Source organism: Athene noctua, chromosome 1 (assembly GCF_965140245.1).
Source record: "Athene noctua chromosome 1, bAthNoc1.hap1.1, whole genome shotgun sequence".
Taxonomy (NCBI): domain Eukaryota; kingdom Metazoa; phylum Chordata; class Aves; order Strigiformes; family Strigidae; genus Athene; species Athene noctua.
This window is the reverse complement of record NC_134037.1, coordinates 73,633,250-73,658,137: the sequence shown is the minus strand read 5'-3', so window position 1 is coordinate 73,658,137 and position 24,888 is coordinate 73,633,250. Positions and strand designations below refer to the sequence as shown.

Below are 24,888 nucleotides of genomic sequence, written 5' to 3'. Positions count from 1 at the left end.
TGATTCTACTCACAGCAGCACTGCAACAAAGCCTGCTGTCAGGTAAAGCAACTGGAAAGCCCGGCAGCTTCTTTCACCATGGCTGTACTTGCTGGCTTGTGCTCCATGTGGGATTTAACTGTTGTCCTTCCCAGAAGAACAAAACCAAACCTTTTGTTTTGCTGGCTATGTGCCAGCTAATGGGTTTCAGTAATGGGAGCACTATGAGCGCGGTGAGAAAAGACTACTTTTCTTGCAGCTATGGTAAGATGGTGAAGGAGAATTAGATATATAATTAAAACCCCAAACAAATTTCAATGATGGGAAATAATACCCCAAAAACTAGATGGGCAGTGAGTCTTTCCTAGAAGGCTGTATTTAAAATGTCATCTTTTGGGTCTTGGGCTATTTGCCATGCCTGCTGTAGGCTGGGATGGAAGAGAGGCCGTGACAAATTAGAAATGGGCAGCATCAGCAGAAGGTCTCCAGGACCCAGTGTGATGCTGAAGTACTAATAACCAGACTTTGCCTAACATGGCAGGAGGGCTCTGAGCAAGAAGCACTGACAACCAGACTCCCTGTGTGGTTGGGACAGCCAGCTCTGTGACTGCTGTCCTGCTCAGCTCCAGTACTGCTTGAGAGACAAATTCTGGAGGTAGATGCCCTGTTCTTCCTAAAACAAGGTATCTCAGCATCTCCCCCCACCATACCCGTTCCAGCTTCTTTAAGGGCTGTTTCACAGAAAGGAGGAATGTACTTCTGTCTGTTCTCATGCTACAGTCTCGTAGCACAAAATTTAGCTGGTAGCTGAAAATAAAGGCAATTCAAGAAATATAAGAACAAAATAGGTTTATTAGAGCTATTTTACATAAAGTAATCAAGACCGAGCAACTTGAAGAACTATTTGTATACCGTGGAATGTTCTTGCCGACTCAAAGTTACTGAAGTACAAAAGACGACATACAAAAAGATGCATGCCTCATTTTGCCTCTTTTTATTGGGACCCGTGATGAATGTGATATCCTTGGACAGTCAAACAAGATAGACAGCATGGGGGGTGTGTGTATATATGTGTGTATATATAACATGTACTGTACACATTTTACTATTAACACATCTGAAGGTCACTCACACATACCAATTACTTGCTCTAATTCTATAAGAATTTCGCTGGGGTGAGGGCAGGTCACCGAAGCTTTCAAGCTTTGCAGGAAGCTATGGGATAACCAACAGGAATCCTACGCTCCAGTGTCTCAGGTAAAAGCCACTGTGTGCTGCTCTCTCGCACTGTGGAAGGTGTCAAGCTAAGGGTGGAAAAAGCTGAACAAGCCCTGAGCTCTGAGGAGACACATAGCTCTGGGATCACACATGACTGCTGTTGAGCACTGCTAAGTCCAAACTCATCCACTGAGGACTTGCATTTTTTCATTTTAGCATTTAGGAAGCATGACTCTCTGTTAGCTGTACAGAGGTTTAAACTACAAATGAAAAAAAGATGCTTTGTTCCTTAAATCTCAAATTTCATTACAAAAGCTGGTGCTTAGAGCAATTGCTTTTAATTAACAAAGCAAGACAAATTTTTAAATGAAAATCCTCCCAAAGCATCAAGTGGAAAGTGCACAAATCAGTCTCTTTGCTGGGCAGTGAAGTAACGCGTTGGTCTGGAGCGTCCCAGTCCCCAGAGCGGAGTGGCGGCAGCGCTGAGAGGAGCAGGGCAGCACAGGCCCCCTCTACGCCTCGGCCAGGGCTGCTGGGCCTCAGCTGCTGCAGCGCCCTGGCCCCGTGGCACACTCTGCCACGGCCAGCACACCAACTGCTGGCGGAGGGTAGTGGGGCAAGGGCACCTCATGTCCAGTTTGGGCTGTCCCCACTTTGCAGTGTCTTCTGCACAAGAGCCAACTGGAGCTAGTCTCTGGAGCCTGAACGCTTCTTACTTTCTGAGCCCAGGCATCTACCTGCTTTTTTTATTTTATCACCAAAGGGGAAGAACACGTTCCTCATCTCACAGGCTTCTACAATTGAAACTTAACTAAAGGTTTTGGTCCTTTTATAGAGGCAGAGGTTCATGGACACAGGAGAAAGGGGAGAAAACAACTGACCTAAATCCAATTTTTAGAGGTACATCCCATTGATGAGGTAATCGGACTCTTCAGATGTAATGGGTCGAGCTTTTTTAAGCTTCTGTCTCACTAAACGCAGTCTGCAAGCAACCATAAGCAGCAGTAAAGCAGTGATGGCCAAGCCTAAGGCTAAGGGTAACACAGCACCTACAACAAGGTTAAGAGAAATTACACTTTATTTAATACAGTGAGAAATTGGTAGAGAAAAACCTGAAATTTTTCTTTCACAATACAGCTAGTCTATCACTTCAGTGCTAATATTTGGAGCAACTCATGCTGTAAGATCATACAAGTTAGGAACAGTTCAGAATATGGAAGCACGTTATTCAATTTTTGACTATAGTATCTGGATCTATAGCACCTGACTGAAAACCCAACATAAATCAAAATGAATTCATACGGTCAGTCTTACCTGTTTCTGGGACTGGACGACTACCTCCAAGCTGATCTCTTTTTGGCACCATTATGCCATTCTCATTTTTATTATCTGTTCTTTTCCCTGAGGAACTGTTATCTGCACAAAATCAAGCAAGATAAATGAATATTGCAATTCAGTGACTCAGGAAGTCTTAACCACAGGACACTAGCATTAAATAATGTGAAAGTACTTACATGTAGAAAACAAAACAATCCCACAGTTTAAGAACTTCTGACTCCTATTGTATAACTCAAATTTTTGAACTTCTGCAAAACTAAAGCTGAAATGTATATTCAATTTAGCATGGCGAACCACAACGCATCTCAACCAAACCCAAGTGGGTCATTTTCCACTGAAAAAAAGATGGATATAAATTCTCTTTTACAAACTTCAGTGATGGGATTTGTAATGGGGACCAATCTGAGCTAAAACATTACTATATATAGTAGTTATATATACAATTACATACAGTTATGTGTATATATATATAGCTATATACAGTTATATATAGGTGGAAATGAGGCCATTTCAAGTTATGTTGATGTCTACCCTTTGAACCTGTGAAGTGGGAAACCTATAGGTTGGCTACACAAATTACCTTAATTTTGCCTGTTACCTGGCACATACAAATGCAGAACTTAGTATTTGGAAGACATAAAAATATATGGGTAAGACATTTCAAAGAGGATGACTTGGAGTCACTTCAGCTTTGTGTAGTACACAAGATGCAGAGCATTGTGACTACATGAGAAAAGAAAACACAGTTTGCTGCCAAGAAGTGTTCATCTTGGGAGTGCAGGTGGCTGCAGTTCTGCTTCACAGGAGCAAAGAGTAACTCAGCTGGGACTCCCACCTCCTGCCCTCCCACTGAAGTCCTACACCAATAGCTACAGGGACACTTCATGCAAGAATGACAGCTTAATCCGCCAACACACTCTCACAAAAAATCAGAAATACACCCATGTTTTTAAATGTAATTATATTTGTTTTTTACTGATAAATACTGAAGGACTCCTTGTGCCCTGATGGATTTCCTGGCAGCCCACAGAACTGTGCCAATGCCAGTGGAAACATACTATGCTACAAGATCTGTAAAATATGAATGTGAAACGTTTTAACTGGAATTGCATATAGTGGTGGGTGTTAAGGAAGTGTTTAAGTCAATCAGCTTGGAACATGCACCATGTGTAACTCCCACCCATCACCAGCAGCTCTGAAGTACTGCAAAACACATCCCTGTCAGAAGCAGCTGCGAATACACACGACCATTAATTAAAGCTTAAATTGTTTCATCGAACCTGATATCAGGTTAGTGCTAACATCCCCACTCTAAGGCACAACACAGCCTCACAAGCTGTGGCTTTATTGACCTGCCATTGTGGCTAGGGGTGCATAAACACTAACTTTAACTGCTAGGAAATGTCTTAGAAAAAAGCTGCAGCCTTCCTTCTCATTCAGGCTCTTTATGTTGTTCTGACATGTAAAGGGGACTTAAGGAACTACAGGCCAGTCAGTCTCACCTCTGTGCCTGTCAAGATCATGGAGCAGATCCTCCTGGAAACTGTGTTAGGGCACATGGAAAATAAGGAGGTGACTGGTGACAGCCAATGTGGCTTCAGTAGGGGCAAACTGTGCCCAGAAAATCTGGTGGGCTTCTGTGATGGGCTTACAGCATTGGAGGATAAAGGAAGAGCAACTGATGTCATCCACCTGGACTTATGCAAAGCATTAGACAGTGTCCTGCACAACATCCTTGTCTCTAAATTGGAGAGTTGGATTTAATGGATGGACAACTTGGTGGATAAGGAATTGGCTGGATGGTCTCACTTGAAGAGCTGCAGTCAACAGCTCAATGTCCAGGGTCAGTATCGGGACTGGAGCTGTTTAACATCTTTGTTGGTGACATGGGACTGAGTGGGACTGAGTGCACCCTCAGCAGGCTTGCCGATGACACCAAGCTGCATGGAGCGGTTGACATGCTGGAGGGAAGGGATGTGCCATCCAGAGGGACCTGGACAGGCCTGAGAGGTGGGTCCCTGCAAACCTCATGGAGTTCAATAAGGCCAAGTGCAAGGTCCTGCACATGGGTCGGGGCAATCCCAAGCACAAATACGGGCTGGGAGATGAGTGGATTGAGAGCAGCCCTGCAGAGAAGGACTTGGGGGTACTAGTGGATGGAAAACTATGAGCCAGCAATGTCTGCCCACAGCCCAGAAAGCCAACTGCATCCTGGGCTGCATCAAGAGAAGTGTGACCAGCAGGCTGAGGGAGGTGATTCTCTCCCTCTATTCTGCTCTTGTGAGACTCACCTGCAGTGTTGTGTTCAGCTCTGGGGCCCCCAACATAAGAAGGACATGGACCTGCTTGAACAGGTCCAGAGGAGGCCATGAAGATGATCCGGGGCCGAAGCACCTCCCTTATGGGGACAGGCTGAGAGAGTTGGGGTTGTTCAGCCTGGAGAAGAGAAGGCTCTGGGGAGACCTTATAGCGGCCTTCCAGTGCTTAAAGGGGGCTACAGGAAAGCTGGGGAGGGACTCTTCATCAGGTAGTGTAGTGGTAGGGTGAGGGGTAACAGTTTTAAACTGAAAGGGGGTAGATTTAGATGAGATATAGGGAAGAAATTCTTTACTGTGAGGGTGCTGAGACACTGGAAGGGGTTACCCAGAGCAGTTGTGGCTGCCCCCTCCCTGGCAGTGTTCAGGCCAGGCTGGATGGGGCTTTGAGCAACCTGGTCTAGTGGGAGGTGTCCCTGCCTGTGGCAGGGGGGTTGGGACTAGATGATCTTTGAGGTCCCTTCCAACCATGATTCTGTGAAATCCTAAGTGTAAACTGTACTGGCTTTAAGGTACCTGTATGGTGTCAGAGCTGTGCAAAATAACCTCAGTGTAATTGAGACCAAAGCCAGCAGCTGTTTTCTGCTTCTGTCTTCCCTAAATGAAATTAAATGAGTATTTGTCTTTATTTTGGAAATACCCAAAAGGCATTGGCTCTTCTTAGAGCTGCTCCAGACTGTATGACAAGGCTGGATGTTTTATAAGTTTGTTTCCCTGCCATTTGAGTAAAGGGAATATTTAAGTCAACTGCTTGTAATGACATTTGGCAAATTTAGCTGCAGAGAAGTTTAGCGGGAAAATTTTGGAAGGGTAGAAGAATAACAGAATCCTTTCAATAAAGCTTGTAGGCATTTGTAAAAGACTTGTGGCTGTTCTTACAAGACTGGAGGGGCTATCAGAGTCAAGACTGCTTAAATTCTCTTAGCAACTAGAAAACAAAGAGAGATTTCCCCAAACAGGTTTGGGAGCCTGACATAAAGCATGTTATGTGCATTTCATTTTGTTTTCACTTTAATTTTCTAGTCCGTGCCTAGGAAATTGCAATTTATAGCCTTTTCCAGTTACACTAAATTAATGATCTAGGTTATGGCTACTGCTGTCAGTGCCTCTGCAGCAAAACATGACTAAGGCTTGGGCACTCAGTCAAACAGTGTAATCCCAGCTCTGAACAGTACTGCACAACAGCTGGCGTGGGCAGCCTGGGGAGAGGCAGAGACCCTGTGCCAGGGGAATGCAAAGCTGTTATGGTGATTTATACACTTGAGTTGGCTATACTGGGGAGTGAATCTTCAGGCTGTTTGTGAATTCAACCCGCCTGCATGACCGTGTTTGCTAGACTGGCTGTTGCTGCTTAGAAGCCAGCCCACTGCTCACTCCAATGTGCTTTTCTGCAACTATATTTTTGCTATATTAATTTACAAGTGCAGCAGTGCCAGAATATGCAGCTGGGCTTGAGAGCTTCCCTAGGAGGGACACTGGGGCTCTTCAGAGGCAGCCATGCAGCAATGGTGCACTGGCCTTTGGAGGAGATGCAGTCTGGGTTACTTCACTATGGAGGTATGTCTGCAAAGGGAAAGGACCCCTTTATTGACATCAAATGCCTCTTCTGGCATCTCCTCCCAACTATGGGAGAAAATGTTTGGCCTTCCAGCTTAGGCAAAAGTAAACCATGATGAGTCTGTTGCAGAAGACTCCATGCCCTGAGTGCCGGAGGAGACTATCTCTAAGTTGGGCTTGGTGCTCCCCTGGAGTCAACTTGCTGTAGAGGAATCCCACTGGGGAAGCAAGGGTGCAGAACAAGATTCATCCATTGTCAACAATGAATGAATGAATGACTTTTGGGTTTTGGTTTGCCTTTTTTTTCTCTTTACTGTGAATAGATCCCCTGCTGGGTCAGGTAGAAGTTTTAAACTGTCCTCACCTTGGACTTGCATATTTTCATACTTAAGTGTAAATCCTTATAAAGTTTATATCAAGTCAGAGCCAAACATGAGGGGCTACTGGAGTAAAGAAAGCAACTTAAAGGAAATTTAGGAGAAAATGGATTCTGGGACAAATTTTCCCTACTATTAGGCAGAAAGCTCATATTACTGCTGCAAGGAACTATCCCACAGCCCAAAACATTACAGCTTAGCCTAGCTCCTTTTAAAAGGGAGAACAGATAAATATTACAGTCCTTGACAAAAAGGTCCCTTTACTGGACATCTTTATTGGATTGTCAGAGATGAAATCTGCTTATGGGGAGGTAAGTAGCAGAAGGAACCTGTCTTTATTGGTACTGTAACCACCGCTGTAATAAAAACACATGTAAAAAAGAAAAAGCAACTCCCAGTCCTGCAACTTCTAGGGAAAAACTTCTTGTTTTTAAAAGTCAGCTGAAAGCTACTGTATCAAGCGTTGTGTCTAGCAGCCACCTAGAATGTGCCGCATACTTTCTCCTGTAGGTAAATTACCCTTAATATTAACAACTTCTCTTGCTCTGCCATGCAGTCACTGGTTCTAAATGCATTACATTTTCCTTCCCAGCTTGTATTTCCATGACAATCTGCAAAATGCCAACTAAGACAAATGTAGCCCTGAATGGAGCATTCCCAAGTGAAAAGCTGAAGCCTGTGCTGCCACTGTAAAGTCATATTCCTTAACATGTATCTTAAGTAGACAGCTTTTCACCATGTTGACATTAAAATCATTAAAGCTTATTTAAAAAAAAATATTTATAATAGAATAATCAGGAGCCTGGATGCTTGCAAAGTCAACTCTGTGCCAACAAGCCACATTATTGTCTTGGTCCAGCAAAGACCTTTACAGTGTGACTCGGAGGCACAGGTTCTGCCTTGGCATCAGCAGTGGGTCCGGCACTGTCTCAGAAGACAGTCCATCCCAGAACAGGATTTCTGCCAGTGGAATTGCTGAACCTTTGAGGCTGCTGGTAAGATTTCTGTTCAGCATTGCTTACCTTTCCTAAAAAATACATCTAGCAATTATTGCCCCCCTGAACACTTTTCCAGATGGGCTTCATGAAGCTGCTCCAGTGCTTCTGTCTCACATTTTTGTAGCAGCTAAAGATTAGATTTGGTCTGTAACCTCCTTGAGATGTCAGTGATGGAAAAAAACCTAATTAATGGATCTGGATGGATTTTTTAGGAATAGGTTAGATGCTTTTTTCCTCAGCTCCATAAAGACTATGGTGCTTGCCACTGGGGCAGGGCTTGAACCTCTCTGGACCTCTGGGAATCATTAGGGTACAAGCATATGACTCCTATAGAGTTGAACTGTCTGCATGAGAAGACAACAAGTCAGAGCACATTTTGGCAGTTGCGCTTTGGATCCAGGTAGCTAGCACCTCTTCATGTCCCATCACGTGCATTCTCTTTGGAACTGATCCACAGGCAATTCTAAAACTCACTGCACTGTTTGCTGCTTTTCTGGTTAGAAGTGTTGGGCTCCTGGATCAGTAAGTACTGGGTCATTCTATTCTACAACAAAATCCTTAAGTATCATTTAACTGAAATTAAATTCTGACTGAGCCTTGTCAAAAGAGCAATATTAAAACCACAGGAATTAAAACCAGACATGGTCAGTAGAAATGTCGTCTGTTTTAAAATTAAAAAGCTTACAACAGCTTCTGGTAGTACACTAATCACTGAAGCTCTATCACTTTTTTTGAGTTTTATATTAATTTCTTTTATTTTCTATTGTGCAAAAGGCTACCTTGAGAGTAAAACCGGTGTGAGCAAGTCACTGTGCAATGGATAAACACAGAAAATGACTATACAAAAGTGACATGCTTTCACATGCACTTCTAATTATAACCTCTGATTATAGGTTGCCAAAGTTGGTCATCTCAATTCTGGTTTTACTTCTGGATTTATAAACCCAACGTTTTTTGAGACCTACTTAGCAGCTGACTTTCCATCAGAGCCTGCAATGCCCTTTGGCAATTTGATGTTTAGTTTGGGTGGCCCTGTATCAGATGTCACTCAGGACTATGCAAACAATAAGGGTTTGGGGCAGACTTCAGAATTTTAAGTCATTCCAATAAGGAGCGCTGAGGTCATCTACACTGCCAGAAAAGGGGGAAACATTTGAGAGAGGATTTTGCTATCAGTTCCTACACATTCACCGAGGCAGTCAAATTCTTGAAGAACATTGTTTTTCACTCCCTTTATGGTCTCTACAGATGAAGCACAAGCATCTGAAGAAACATCAAAGTGCCAACCAGGGAAGTGCCCTTTACAAGAGTCAGCAGCAGAGGGCACTGAGCACTGCTCTGTTGTAACAAGATAAAGCTGTTTATAAATAGCTGCGTCTTAGCAAGAATCAGTCTAAACCATAAAGAAATAAAAGTGGGAGGTCTTGTACTCATTTCAGGCTTCTTGCACACAGTTTTGCTTTCATTCAATTGCCATTTCAGATTGTTTTAATTCACCAGCAGGAACATTAAAAGACACACCAATTGTTACAAAAGACTGAGCCTTCTCTGCAGTGATGAAAGATTTCTCCTGCCCTGGAGACACACTTCAGAAAAAAAGTGCCCATAATAATCAAGATACTACATCAGGTAAAGAAGTAGTCATCGGTTAGCACCAGGAAAAAAGCAATTACTCTCAGCCAGGTTGAACGGTACTTTGTTATGTTGTCCTGAAGGTACTGCCCTACAGGTTTTGAAGAGCCTTGTACATCACCTTACACAACTGAACCTGTGTCAGAATTGGTATTTAGCTCACTGCATGTTTTGTTCCTTAGACTGTATTTTTTTCCTAGCATTTCCACATTTTAACTTTTTTTTTTTGCGCCCAGTAAGAACCAGACTTGACAATGATAAAGCAATACCTACTTGTAACTTAATTATTACATGTTTCTTTTGTAATTTTTACATTTGTAAATTTTTACTCTTAGCCAGGCACCAAAAGACAATTTAAATAAATTTAAGGTGCAAGACATTTTCTTCCTTTAAAGAGAATGATTTATTGAAATCATTAAATTTCAGTTCTTACCTGGCACAAATCCACTGATTTGTTTCTTTGGTCCCTGAGAAAGCGATTGGTTAGACATGTCTGCATCCACTGAGAGAAGCGGTTGATTTCTGGCAGTGGCTTTCAGGGTGTTTTCTGCAGAGATGTCTTCATCTGTGTTTTCAATCAGTCCTACCGTCCTTTGCTGGGTAGTGCCAAGAGCTGCATGTGTCACTGTCTTCCGACCTGGGCTGACTGTGTTAATAGAAACAAAAATCGAATTTTGTACAGAATTGAAGGGAATGGGAGTGGTGTGATGGAAGACCTCTGATATGGACCTTGAGGCAGGCTAAACAACTTCCTCGGGTTCAGACGTATGATGAAATATGAGTTCCAGATACGTAGCATAGCAAGTTACCAATTTCCCACTGTCAGCTATTACGCAAGAGTATACTCGAGCTTTACAGTGAAATCCAGAACTGAAATATCAGTGAAAGGGTGGTTAGCCATTGTGCCAATTCACCCTCTGGTGATTTCTGTTCACTTAGCTGAGCATGGGCACATACTGAGGATGACTAACAAAAGTGAACAAACTGATGGTGAGTCAGCTGGTTCCCCTATGTGCTCATATTTTCGGTGTTTCAGATTCTTGCAAGGTGTGTAACTGCACTTTGAAGCATACCTCTGAGACACCCTTTCAGATCAAGACCAGGTTCATTGTTTCTAGAATCATCATGCAAGTAAAGAACTGGTCTTTTAAATGTTGAGAACTCTTAACACAAATCTGCCATTTGGGGACCTCTGACAGCTTTGATATTCTTTGAAGAAAAGGGAGTTAACTTCTGAGCATCTGCTGTATGCAGGCATTAAACTTTCCCATGTGCTATTACCAATGAAAGGCTCTATGGCAGGAGCAAGTTGCTTGCTCACAGGGAGAGAGGCCACAGAAAGGGCATCATTCCCCTTTGTGAAAGTAACTGCAGCCTGAATGAACAATCTATACTGTGGCCTGGTGCACTTACAGTTCTGGCAGAAAGTTTCATCCGATCCATCGGGGCACTGTCTCACACCATCGCAAGCAAAGGTGATGTCAATGCAGCAGCCATCATCACAGATAAATTGGTAGCGAGAGCAAACCCCAACACAGGCTGTTGAAAAACAATTCCCAGATTACCAAAAGAGAAATCCAAGCAGTAAATACTGAGTCAATGACTAAAATCTGCAGCACCAAGAAAAAAGCAAAACTATGCTGTGTCAAGAAAGACCACAAACATGTCAGAAAGGTGAAGAAGGACCAGGCCCAGCTATATGATGCTATATTGACACAAAAGCTAATATAGCTAATAGCTGTTCCTACCACCCTCATGACTATTCTGGCAATTTCTTTACTACAGGAATACTCAGTCTGGAGGCTGCTGCATCTTACACCTTGTGCAACATCCCTCCAGCACTTCAAACTCTGTTGGACTAAGCTGAAAGGAGATCTTCCCAGGCTTAAAAGACCCAGACAGTCCTGAAAATACATAAATAAAATCTCTATGGCTGTAACTGCATCTCTCCAACACATAATTCCTACTACGTAACCATTCTGTATTTTTGACATTATTTTACATACACACATATAGATCTTTTATGGCATGCTTTCTACAACCTATTTAAAATACTAAAAGAATGCTCATAATTTATTTACATCAAAAATTCACTGACTCCTATACAGCACATGCCAGAACAGGACTATGCACAAGGTCTCACAAGTGACCTTCATGAGAAAGAACTGATTGCTGCCTGCTTTAATATTTAGGTCCACCTGGAAATGGAGAGTGTCCCTGGACATTTCTTTTTGCATATTCAAAGCTTTCCTGAATCTCATTCTGACCTTGTAATTAACAAGTGTTTACATCCGTGCTTTTGTCTTTCCAACAGTGGTGTCGTTCATTGCTTTGTAAAGCACTATCAAATTCAGTGTTTGGTTCATGTTGTAACAGCAAATCGATTTGCATAAGGAAGTCACAGCCTTTGGTTGTTATCCTGCTATGTACCACAAAGCTGCGCAATGCTAAGGAAAGTATGGCAGGAACGCAGGCGCCTGTTTAAAACCCCTAAAATCATACCTAGAAAATGCATCTCCTAAAGTTCAGCACTAATAATAGCACAGGTCTTGCACGTATTAAGGCACTGTATTGGTTTAACTGTAGCAGTAGCACATTAATTGCAAATGTACTTGGGGAATTAGAAAAAAGGCATCAAATCATCCATGTGCTTCATCCAAAAGATACCACAAATACCCACAGCAGCAAATAAATAAACCAGCAAACCTCTCTGGCTGCTTTAACTGAGTTAAACATTAATGAATACAACTCTATCATCCATTACTGGAATACAGGCATTATTAAGCAGACTCATAACTGGGGGTTTGTAATACCAATTTATTGTCACAAGGACTACCCTCTCATGTAAACATATTGCACCGGTGCAGAGCAAAGTTTTCACTGTTTCAGCTGAAGATAGTGGCAATGCTATTTACCTTTTACTTTGTGCCAGAGCAGCAGATCTCTATTAGCAACTTGCTAATTACAACGTAATTAGAAGTAATTACATTAGAGCACAGAAATGACAGCCACCAAAATGTAACTTCCTTTCTACCTTTTATGCTTTTTACACATTCCTTGAGCTCAGAGGTTAAAAAAATGGGTCAGTTGCAGTTCCAGTTTGCCCAGTAACATAAGGCTTTGATAACAACCATTACACAGAAAAGCTTAAACGCATGTAAACAAGAAGTCATCCCATCTTTTAGACTACAGATTTAAGTCAGTATTATTATTAGTGTGTGCCTCACACATACTACTAACTGATTTTAACTGGGTCTTCCCTATAGCACAAGCCCTGGCATGTTGAACGCACCATCTGACAATACAATGAACTGTTATGATGTGCCTGATACATATGGCAGTATTTAATTTTCCAACCCTGCATGCTTATTATCAATACAAGGATAAACATTTAAATGCTTGAAAGTATTATTGCTCTAACAAACAAGTAATGCTTCCTTGCTTCCTCACTTTGAAACAGCAATTCAAAGCTGAAGTATGTAATTCGTTATGTAATGAATAAGGGCAAAATAGAACACTGGAAATGGAGAATACAGTTTCTGCCTCCCTTGCTCTGAATACTGTACCCTGGGTGTCACACAGGCAACAGCTCCAGTCATTTTTCTCACCTACTGCAGAATGAACCATGGGCAGAATGGTCACAGAGACATTGTCAGAGCTCCGCTGACCTGCAGTGTCTGTCACAGTTAGCTGGAAAACATACCCGCCTTCCTGAACGTGAGACAGTTTCAGTGTTCCTGGTTGTGGTACCTGATTAAAGAAACACAGCAAAAAACCCCATATCGGTACAAAGGATCCATCCATAAACTTCTAGGAATAGGAAGCTCATTTCTGTACAGTGCTTTTCATGCAGATTAAATACTTCTCTTAAGTCTAGCCAGTCCACTCAAGCATGTGTATCAACATGTAATGTTTTGATCCTTTTTTGGCATCCATTTTAAAAATAAACACACTTAACATTTATGTACTGTTCTTCATAGTACAGTTACCTGGAGCTATGGATCTTAGCACTGGAGAATAAATGGAAACATACATTTAACTCTATTTTTCAGTAATTAGAAATGTAACTTTAGAGGGTGGGCAGTAAAATATTATTTTGGTCTCTACCAAGTTAGTCTGTAGACAATATACATGTATCCACATAAGTTACTTTTGCTACATATTGCTTTATGATAAGGTGATTGCTAGCACTGCTTTATTAATAAAGCTGTCCTTCTCTATCCGGTACGACAGTTGATGTAGTCACAAGTTTTACAAATTGCTGGCTGAATTTTTCCATGCCCCACGCTGAACTTCCATGCCTTGCTCTAAACCAGAAATAAGTTCATCTATAGTAAATGACCTAAACATTAGGTTTCAGAAAGTCATGTGATACAAATACAGAAACAACTTGAATTGGATTATATCATTAAGAAATTAATAAAATATTTATTTTATGATCATTTAAAACTGGTACCAAACTGGTATTACTAGTACAATGGTCATTTAGAAGTAAGTCTGTATAAAATGAGTGTGGTAGTTGTAAATGTTGAACTTTCTTTACACTTGTGACAATTAGCAGTCACAAATAACTCCAGCTGTCTGAGAATTCAGTAACACATACTTCAGTAACTACAAAAAAGTGCTGCAGGTTTACTGGACATGTAGCACATTTGTACAAATGAAGCACACAGGTCTATTTTTATAAAGGTACATTAAAATCCTCTGCAATTAATATTAAAACCGACATTCAATAAAGATCTTTAGTTTGCTTATTTTTATGTCGAAAAGAGAATAGGAATTTTTGACAAATATGATAACAGAGTCCTAGACCTAGCTTTATAGCAGGGTGTATTGATAAATCTGGTAACTGAACTTCCTAACTGAATTTTCTTTCCTTTTCTAGTTACACAAATACAGTCAGTTGTCTGATCATGCTGTTGATTACCTCCTGATGGAGTATATGACCCCTTAGAATTTTATTCTTTAGTGTATTACAGAAATAAATATGCTCTAAAAAACACCTGCTGCTCTTCACTATGACTGTTGGGAGAGCAAATATGGTATTTAAAACTCATGAGCCATGGAGTCCAACTCTCTTCTCAGTGCAGAGCCAGAGAAATGACACTGACTTCCAAACATGCCGCCACTCTTCCTAGAGATCTCTGTGCTTTCCTTTTTATCTCCGTCTTGCCCTGAAGAACGCCTGACTGTACCTGCTTACTTAAAAGCTTCGGCTCAAACTATACAGTAAGTTTCTAGATAATCAGCATTTTAAAATAACCAACCCATAATTGCGCCTAAGTGTCATGGAACTGTGCAGCTACAGCGTGTGGGTAGCAATCTGAGAAGCAAATTATCTAAGAAGCAATAATCAGTCACAATAGAAAAAAAATTTTCCACTGGCTTCCTTCTACAATACGATAAGATCTTTTTATAGCAGTCCTTCCCCTTCCTCTGCCTCCTATTTATTCTTTGCTACATAAGTGCAGTGCAACAGCTGCCTTTTATCTTGTTTAAACATAGTCCCATTCTCCCTTGTAGCTATGGATTCGTATGGATTCGTATATCGTTTTCTAAGAAAGTGACATGAAATCCAGTAACTCCAGGACAGCAAAAGACAGCAACTGAAGATTGTACGAAAAAAATCACAATTATTAATTCAACTCTAAAAATTAAATTATCATGGATAATCATCAGGGTACATATCTGTAGGAGAAATCCCTGCTCATTTGAACACAATAGAAAAGTGTTTATCTAACCATGAATGCATGCCAAATCTGTCTTCCATTATCAAATATAAAGAAAACACCATACTGTGAATTTTGCAAGTTTAAACAGATATACGATCTGTCTCTGTTTTATGGAGTGACTTTGAGTAAATGTAAAAACATGAACTTTACATTTTATAATTCTAATTTTTGTCTTACTCTAGATATATTACTACATCACAGATTACAGAATCACTGAATCATCTAGGTTGGAAAGGACCCTGGAGATCATCTAGTCCAACTGTTCGCCTAGCACAGTTCTCACCTACAGCATATCCTTAAGCTCTAAATCGACCCTACTCTTGAAAACCTCCAGGGATGGGGACTCCACCACCTCCCTGGGCAGCCCATTCCAACACCTAACAACCCCTTCTGGAAAGAAATGCTTCCTAATATCCAGTCTAAACCTTCCCTGGCACAACCTGAGGCCATTCCCTCTTGTCCTGTCACTTTCTACTAGGCTAAAGAGGCTCAAACCCAGCTCTCTGCAGCTTCCTTTCAGGTAGTTGTAGAGGGTGATAAGGTCTCCCCTCAGCCTCCTCTTCTCCAGACTAAACAATCCCAGTTCCCTCAGCCGCTCCCCGTAAGACCTGCGCTCCAGACCCTGCACCAGCTGCGTTGCCCTTCTCTGGACACGCTCGAGTCATTCAATGTCCTTTTTGTAGTGAGGGGCCCAAAACTGAACACAGGAATCGAGGGGCGGCCTCACCAGTGCCCAGTACAGGGGTCAGATCCCTTCCCTGTCCCTGCTGGCCACGCTATTGCTGACACAAGCCAGGATGCCATTGGCCTTCTTGGCCACCTGGGCACACTACTGGCTCCTGTTCATCCGGCTGTCAATCAGCACCCCCAGGTCCTTCTCTGACTGGCAGCTCTCCAGCCACTCCTCCCCAAGCCTGTAGCGCTGCTGGGGGTTGTTGTGGCCCTAGGGCAGCCCCCGGCATTTGGCCTTATGGAAACTCCTCCAGTTGGCCTCAGCCCATGGCTCCAGCCTGTCCAGGTCTCTCTGCAGAGCCTCCCTACCCTCGAGCAGATCAACACTCCCACCCAACTGGGTGTCATCTGCAAACTGACTGAGGGTGCACTCGATCCTCTCGTCTAGATCATCAATAAAGATGTTAAACAGGAGTGGCCCCAACACCGAGCCCTGGGGGACACCACTCGTGACCGGCCGCCAACTGGATTTAACTCCGTTTACCACAACTCTCTGGGCCCAGTCGTCCAGCCAGTTTTTTACCCAGCAAAGTGTGCAATTGTCCAAACCTCGAGCAGTCATTTTCACCAGGAGAATGCTGTGGGAAACGGTGTCAAAAGCCTTGCTAAAGTTAAGGTAAATTACATCCACAGCCTTTTCCTTATCCAATAAGCAGGTCGCTCTGTCATAGAAGGAGATCAGGTTTGTCAAGCAGGACCTGCCTTTCATAAACCCATGCTGACTGGGCCTGAGCATCTGGGTGTCCCTCATGTGTTGCATGATGGTGTTTAGGATGAGCTGCTCCATCAGCTTCCCGGGCACCAAAGTCAAACTGACAGGCTTGTAATTTCCCGGATGATCCTTCCGACCCTCCTTATAGATGGGCGTCACACTGGCCAATTTCCAATCTGTCGGGACCTCCCCGGTCAGCCAGGACTGCTGGTAAATGATGGAAAGTGGCCAGGCAAGCACCCCAGCCAGCTCCTTCAGCATTCTCGGGTGTAGCCCATCCGGTCCCACAGACTTGTGTATGTCTATGTGATGCAGCAGGTCACTGACTGTCTCCTGGATTGCAGGGGGGTCGTTCTCCCAGTCTCTGTATTCTGGCTGTGGAGGCTGGATTTCATCAATACAACTAACCTTGTTATTAAAGACTGAGGCAAAGAAGGCATTAAGGACCTCAGCCTTCTCCTCATCACTTGTTACCAAATTTCTTCCTGCATCTAGCAGGGGATGGAGACTCTCCCTGCTCTTTCTTTTGCTACTGACATACTTATAGAAACTTTTCTTGTTATCCTTGATTGCAGAGGCCAAATTAATTTCCAGTTGGGCTTTAGCCCTCCTGATTCCCACCCTGCATAGCCTCACAGCCTCTCTGTAATCACTGTGAGTGGCTAGCCCCTTCTTCCAAAGGCTGTAAACTCTCCTGTTCTCCCTGAGTTGCAGCCAAAGCTCCCTGTTCAGCCAGGGTGGTGTTCTCTGGCGTCGGCTTCTCTTACAGCACCTGGGGACCGCCTGCTCCTGAGCCATTAACACTTCCTTCTTAAAGAGCACCCAGCCTTCCTGGGCCTCTATACCCTTCAGGAGAGTCTCCCAGGGGATCCTTTCAAGCAGGTGCCTAAACAAGACAAAGTCAGCCCTTCTAAAGTCCAGGATGTCAGTCCTGCTTAGCTCTCTCCTGACCTCTCTAATAATAGAGAACTCTATTATTTTGTGATCGCTGTGCCCTAGTCAGCCTCCAACCTCCACATCGTCCACCAGCCCTTCTCTGTTCACAAAGAGAAGATCCAGCAGGGCACCTTCTCTGGTCGGTTCACTCACCAAAGATTAAAGAGTATTTAACAGCTGTTTAAAGAAAACAATGCTGCAAAGGATCAGATTAATAACTCTTGATAATAAAATGTTCATTTTATCTAGATGATACCTAGCAACTATTCTTAAAGCTTTGTTTCAATCTTTTCTGTGTAGTATGCTGTTCACATTCCCTATCAAACCCTTTTGACCTTTTAATTTTCAAGCCAATAAAATAATAAATGACGATAAACTCACAGCGATCTTTGACATAACACTTTCAAATTGCAATATATCCTCAAGTCATTCAGAACTGGCTGACTGTAGTCACCCTTCCAAAGTTGTGGATCTTGCAGTAGAAGATAGAACCTTCAAAAGCAAGCAGCACTGGCTTAACTAATACTTCTGAATAGCCCTCCTGTGTTTTCTGCAAGGAGCATGTTTATAAAGTTACTTGTGCATAAATTTCATTAACTATTCACCAGAGAAATCCATTTGTCTTCTTTGGGTTTACCCAGAAGCATGTTTCCCAACTGTGACATGGTGATCTTCAGTTACCTACACATTACCTACACTGCCCTCCAGGAGACTAAGGAATAACCAATGGCTCTGTTGGATTTTCCCGTGAATGACAATGTTAGGTTTCAATGCATTTAACTAGCTTTTTGGTGTTAGGCAAAACTCTGATTTGTTCCATCATTACATATCTTGAGTAACTTTGCTGATATTGGTATTTTGTCTTTGATATGACTGAGCTGGGCAGACATAAGTAGCAACTGTCAGGTACTGCTCATGGTGGCACTGGCACACATGGCCTCTTGGGTTTTGGACTGTTTCTGTTGCTGATCCTGTCCTGCTTAAACTCTTCCTATCCATTGGCAGCATTTCAGCCACAGAAAGAGTCTATGGTCAACACCCTCTCCCCTTTACATGTCCCTCCTGCTGTAGGTGGAGTTCCCAGCATCCCTGAATATTATGGGTTGTGAACAGACTGTGAGTAGACTCTACGGGTTTGAGACATTTTTCCTTTCCTTTTCTGCTTGCTCCTATAGACAAAGAAGGGTAGGATGGAGAATCCCTCTCTTGATGGTTTAAGTTGAAACCCAGCTGCAGCAGAAATTGTATGGATATAATAAAATAGTATCCCAAGCTGTCTCATAAGGTCTACTTTACACAACTCTTTGCAATTTCTCCATAAGCATTGTCAGAAGACTGTTGGTGAAAATACTTTACTAGTTTTACTAACTGAATGACTGAGGTGTCTCTAACCTGGATCACAGAAGCTGAAAAACAAGTGCAATGAGCACAAACAATGGCAAAAGAGAGCATTAGCATCTACTTGTTTGCTGCTGGCTGGCTCACGCCACCCTGGATTGAGATGAACTGTATAAACTGCTAGAAATAATCACTGGAACAAACTCCCCAGGGACACGGTATTAGACCCCATCACAGGAGGTTTTCAAGATGTGATTGGACAGATCAGATAATCTCAGCTATTCTCCTTGTCCCTCAAAAGGTTGGATCAAATGATCTTTTGAGGTTCCTTCCAACCTGGGCTGCTCTATATTTCTATGAAATAAATGCTTAAGTTGTACAGTCATCCTAATTTTTGTGCCTGGTAGCCATATCCATTTGAATACATTTAATATTTTTAGCTCTACATTTAAAACTGTATGAATACAACAATCTGCAAGTAACTGGCCATGTGAGACTGCACCTGTACCTTCATTTCAACCGATGAGTCACCTTGCAGCAGTGTCCACTCGTACTGCACAATTCCATGGTCATCTGAACTTTCTCGGCCATCCAAAAGCACCCAGTCAACAGGTGACTGCAGCACAATATCTTGTCCCGCCTTGCACCGTGGAGGCTCATCATATTCTTCCTCTTCTTCAATAAAAAAGAGAAGCTCAGTTATTTATCAGGGGAAACTGAGTGATTATTTATATAAAACATTTTTTCTTAAGGTATTGATTTGCCACTGTGCAACTTCCTGAAAGACGGGACACATTCATTAGTGCACATTTTGTTAAGCAAGGTAATATCTACTTAAATTTTAGTTAACTGTTCCATATTCAATGATGTCTTCAGGAAATAACTGCTACATTAGAAGCACGTGGTATAGAAAACCTCTCTATGTACATGGATGTTTCACTAATACAACAAATATGATTATTAGCATCAGTGTAGTTTTTAAATCTGAACTAAGGAAAGTGGATTTAAATACGAATTACATATATTACATATTCAGATGGCAGTCACTGCACACCTTTTACAGCACTCTGCATAACTTAACAGGCTTTCAGTCTCTTTTTATAATACATTATTACAGGAGTGAAAGACTTATTTAACATAAGATGGCATCCCGGTGAAGAGTGCACACGATTAAAAATCATCAGAAATCACCACTGATTTTAAGTGCCTAATTTAAGACGTTCAAAGCTTGATTTTCAGACTATTTAGGATTTGTAGCGTTTTGCTGTATTCGAAGTACAATTCTTATTGATTAAAATTGTGAGTACTAAGTACTTTTGCCAATCAGACTGCAAGTTTTTCAGGTTAGACTAACAAAGCCCATGATACGTTAATTGACATGACCTGTGAGAAGTGGTTTGAATCATTTGCTCTGCAACCTTCAGGTGGTGGCAGGGAAGACAGCGGGATAAAATCTAGTTCTACAGGTCAGCATCTGACAACTTTAGCCACAAGACTGTATCTTTCTGGAGTTCTCTGCTCAAATTTCGTTCTTTCTCTGGGCATGGGACGTTGCTGGCACCCTGAAGTGCCAGGGTCCTTTCTGCTCTTCAGCCTCTGCAAAGGATATCCTGTAAAGGATATCAAGCTCAGAAAAGCATCTACTGAACACAAGGCTGTAACTTCATTCAGCATGGGCAGAGCTGCACAAGGAAAGAAAAGACGCTTCCCCATCAGTGTAGGGATTCTCCCTTGCACATACTCCTCTTCAGTTTCAAAAACTTGCTTGGAGGCACAGAGCGCATCAGAACAGTGGGGCAATTTTTTATCACTGACTGAACAGCAAACTTTTTGTTTCTTGTTTTTCTCAATAGTAGGTTAGACATAGAAAATTTCAAGGCAAATGCCTTAAGTTAGGAAAATGTCCAACTAACTGAAAACAGGGTCTAATAATAGAAAGTATGAAACAGTTCTTGCTCATCCAGCTGGCACAGGAAGCTTTGCCTAATTTGTATACACTCAGTTCTCAAAACCAACTAGGTTTAAAAAGCAACATTTAGGTGCAAAAAGTCGCACTCATTGTTAATAAACACCATCATTATGATGCCAGGGAAACTTTTATTTGGTATATATGAATTACCTACAGCTTTCACACAATTATTTACTTTACTGATCACCGCCAAGAAGAGCCTGACCTGGATCTGAAACAGCACAACTCATTCTTTCACTTCCACCTTGAAAAATGGTTTCCTGTCACCTGCCTGGTTTAAATGATTTGATCAATGCCCTGCAGGAGGACTTCCCCTGGGCCCTAAGCAATAAGGATATACCAGATCAACACTTTGAGATGCCGGAGCTGGCTGCTTTGTACAAAAGGGGCTGCAACTTTACTTTGCAGGGGGTGGGGTGGGGTAGGGTGGAACATGGCAGGCTTAATTTATTCTGCTTCCTCCATCCTTTATACAGACTTGGCTTACAAATAATGAAGCTGCAAGCTAGCTGTCTGAATGAGGGCTTTGTTATAAAAGGTTATTTCACTGCTGATTTCTCAATGGTTTTGATATTTGTTTACCTTAATGCTGAATCTTCCCATTGCTCGCCACTAGTGAGTAGCACAGAAGGGAAGTCAGACATTTCTAGTGATGCACTTAAGTCCTCTTTCTTTCTACATGAAAAATTTTAAAATTTGCCTAGCAAAGAAAAAAACAATTACCTCCTCTTTCAGTATAGGGATATAGGGTTTCACTGTTCACACAGCACAAACTGCGTGGAAGTGCAAAGTAAATCTACAGCCAAACCAGCATAAACTGGGTGTAAAGTGAAGGACTTGAATTTACACTGAAATGTTCAGTCTCAAAAATCATCCCACCACTGACTGTTCTGGAACTGCACAGAGATACACATGATCTGAGAAATACATATCTGTCATTAATTGCTTCCAGAATTAAATAAGCAACTGGACTTGGTTTACTGAAGATCCTTAACATAAATGAAACCACAACACCTTAGAGATCACTGTATACTGTATATATGCTCAGGAATATTTTGGAATTATGAGGACACTGCGTTTATGGATAAATGTTGGTTTGGAATTATCAAAAAGAAAACAGTAGAAGTCTCAACACCATAGTACTCCTGAAAATAGAAAACAACAACCCAAACCAGGTAAAATGTGATCCCCTTGTGAAAGAATCTAGAAATGAAAAGCTCTTTCCTAAACTTCCTAAATTCAATCATGGGATGACATAAGGGAAAAGAGACATGCCTTCATCGTCCTGTGATGATACACTGTTGTCCAGATTAATTTTTCAATAGAATTCAAGAATGCAGTAGCAACATAACATCAGACATCAAAATAATTCAATCTTAATTTTATCTCTCCTGGTCTATGTCACGGCTGACAGATGTTTGAATAAAAGTTCATTCTCCTTTGTGGCTCTGCTTCAGCTCCAGTGTAATTGCATTAAGAAGTCATAATCCCCTGTTTCCGATACCACCATCACCCACTAGGCAGACTTTTAAATAAACCCAACAGGACACAGAGCAATTTGCAGATTAGGAATTTAAATTGCCTTGCAAGCCCAGTGCTGACGGTCATGAAAGCTGCCAAAAAGGCAAGGCATTCAAGAATTCCAGAATTCAAGAACTCAAGGAATTCAAGATTTCTAATAGGTGGAGTATCATCTGCATGATAGTCTTATTTATATCATGCCATACCTGCACTCTACATTAGCACCAGGTTTTAATGGAATTAAGGAAGTTCAAAATGAAGGACATTTGAAGAGATTTTTAAAGAAACCCAATTCTCTGTGACTTGGATGTAAAATCTAGTCTTAAGCCTTCATATCTTGCAAGTGTATACAGAGTTATAAAACACAATTACCCAAAAGTTGCTACATAAATAATACTGGGGAACTAATACCTTTCCCTGCTGAAAGTCACAATCATACCTTGGGTTCTTCTGGTGTCTTAAGCTTGCCTCATCTTTACTGCCATAAGTTCCTCCCTATAGCGCTCTAGTTTACCTGCCCATGCACTTTGTAAAAAATACTTAGGCATTGTAACTCCTCTAAAAATTGAGCTCCCACTCTCTCATATTTCCTGGGAATTCCCGCTGGCATTCTCTTAGGACAAGCAGGACTGGACGGACCTCCAGCCTGAGGCCTCCCCTGCCAAGGGAGCAGTAACAGCAGGTGCCATCTGGACACACAGTTTTCATTCACACCACCCCTTCATGTTGCATACAGCGACTGATTTACTTCAGTCGAGATACATCGCTGAAGAAGATGAAGAAAAGCACATGTAGGAAAGTATTGTAAACAGAAGGTAATGTAATTAAGACAAAATGAATTAAGATGCAACTGTTTAACAACAGGAGGTGAGGGAGGGAGAGTAAGTTCTTTGGAGCAGATGCTAGAAAGCAGACTCCAAATTTTGAAATCCAGATTTATTTTAATCTACAGCTGCTTGCTCTGGATTATGTTGTTCTTAAATACGTTTCAGGGTTGAACAAACTGCTGCTTTTCATGTGGACAAGACTCCAGAGGCAGTTATAGAGTCTCCATGCTGCCTCTGGACAACTGCTGAGATATCTGGATCTTCTTCAGTCTAGCTCTAGAGTTCTTAAGCAGGAAAACTTCTGAATTAAGTGAACGAGAAGCCCGTTTAGGTGGTAACTTTTGGACAGCACCCGGCCATGCGCTTGCTCTCAAGCTCCGGCACCAGGCCCTGGCGTAGCCAGGTTCACGCTCCCCGGGTCGCCCAGCACCCGCAGCTCCCCTGGGGAACCTCATCTGTGCAGCCGGGACCCGCCGGGACCCCCGGGGGTGCGGTGTCCGTGACCAGGCCCATCCCGACGGCCCGCCCCCGACGGCCGGCCCGCTGCCACGGCCGCTGCCACGGGCCCTACAGAGTCAGAGGGGGCCAGGGACGGGCTTTTCCAAACCCGCCCACCCCGCGCAGCCCCTGCACCCTCCGGCGCGGCTGGGCCGCCTCTCCCGCCCCAGGGGGCCCCGCCGACAGGCGCGGCTCCCCCCGGCACTCCCCGTCCCCACCTCCCGCGGGCGATGCCCCGGGGGCCCGGTCCCTGCACCGGGGAGACCGTACGGACAGGACCTGTCCCCCTCCTCGCCAGCGGCCCCACGGCGCGGGGCGGCAAATGGCGGCGGCGCCGCTTCGAGCGGGCCCGGCCGTCGGCCCTGCCTGCCCCCGCGCCGGGGGCCGCCCGCCGCCATTTCCCTCCCGCCGCGGGCCGCCGCTCCCCGGGCGCGGCCCCGGCCGCCGCCGCCCTCCTCCCCGCGCGAAGCCATCTTGGGCCGGGGCCCGCGCCCGGCCGCCCCTTACCCGGCGGGCCGGCGGCGGGCGGCGGCGGGGCGAGGCCGGCGGGCCGGCGGCTGTAGGTGCTGTAGCCGCGGTGCGGGGCGAAGCGGCAGACGGGGCGGCCGCGGTGCGTGCAGTTGAAGAGGTAGCAGCCCAGCTCCGTCGCCGCCGCCGCCCCCCGCGGCCGGCCGGGCCCCTGCACCACGGCCAGCGTGCAGCGCGGCTCGGCGCAGCAGGCGTCCAGGCACTGCCGCCAGCCCGCCGCGGCGGCGGGGGCCCGCAGGAAGGTGGCGCCGGCCGCGATGGAGTCCTTGGTGCGGATGATAGAGTCGGGCCTGGCGGAGAAGCTGCTGCTGCCGCCGCACCGCTCCCCGCCGCCGCCCCCCGCCGCCGCCGCCGGCGGGCCCGGCTCCTCCTGCTGCAGCTGCCGGCGAAACTCCTCCAGCAGCGACTCCACGCCCGAGATCTGCGAGCGCAGGTCGGCCAGCGGCGCCGCGCACCGCCCGCCCGGCAGCACGGCCCGCCCGCCCAGCGCCGCCAGCAGCACCAGCACCAGCGCCGCCATGGCCCCAGGCGGCGGCGGCGGCGGCGGCGGCAGCGCGCAGGCGGGAGCGGCGGGAGAGACTCCCCCCGCCGGCACCCGCGAGCGCGGCGCGGGGAGGCGCCGGCCCCGCCCGGCTGCGCGAGGCGGCGCGGCGGCGCTCAGCACCCGCCGCCCTGAACAGC

At 44.1% G+C, this 24,888-nt stretch overlaps 1 protein-coding gene across 2 annotated transcripts; it reads right to left on the bottom strand.

Moving 5' to 3' along the window:
- Positions 1–813: 813 nt before the first annotated feature.
- Positions 814–24,786, bottom strand: LRP11 (LDL receptor related protein 11). Of its 2 annotated transcripts, none has more exons than XM_074896567.1 (7): positions 24,187–24,786; positions 19,373–19,536; positions 13,023–13,164; positions 10,828–10,953; positions 9,848–10,060; positions 2,512–2,613; positions 814–2,246 (listed from the first exon to the last, which is right to left on the bottom strand). In XM_074896567.1, the coding sequence occupies exons 1-7, from the start codon at positions 24,725–24,727 to the stop codon at positions 2,092–2,094; spliced, it is 1,443 nt and encodes a 480-aa protein (XP_074752668.1). In that variant the 5' UTR covers positions 24,728–24,786; the 3' UTR covers positions 814–2,091. The 2 variants fall into 2 exon arrangements, with proteins under 2 accessions (XP_074752668.1, XP_074752667.1); XM_074896566.1 differs by having other exon boundaries at positions 19,373–19,539; positions 24,187–24,783.
- Between the last annotated feature and the right edge of the window lie 102 nt (positions 24,787–24,888).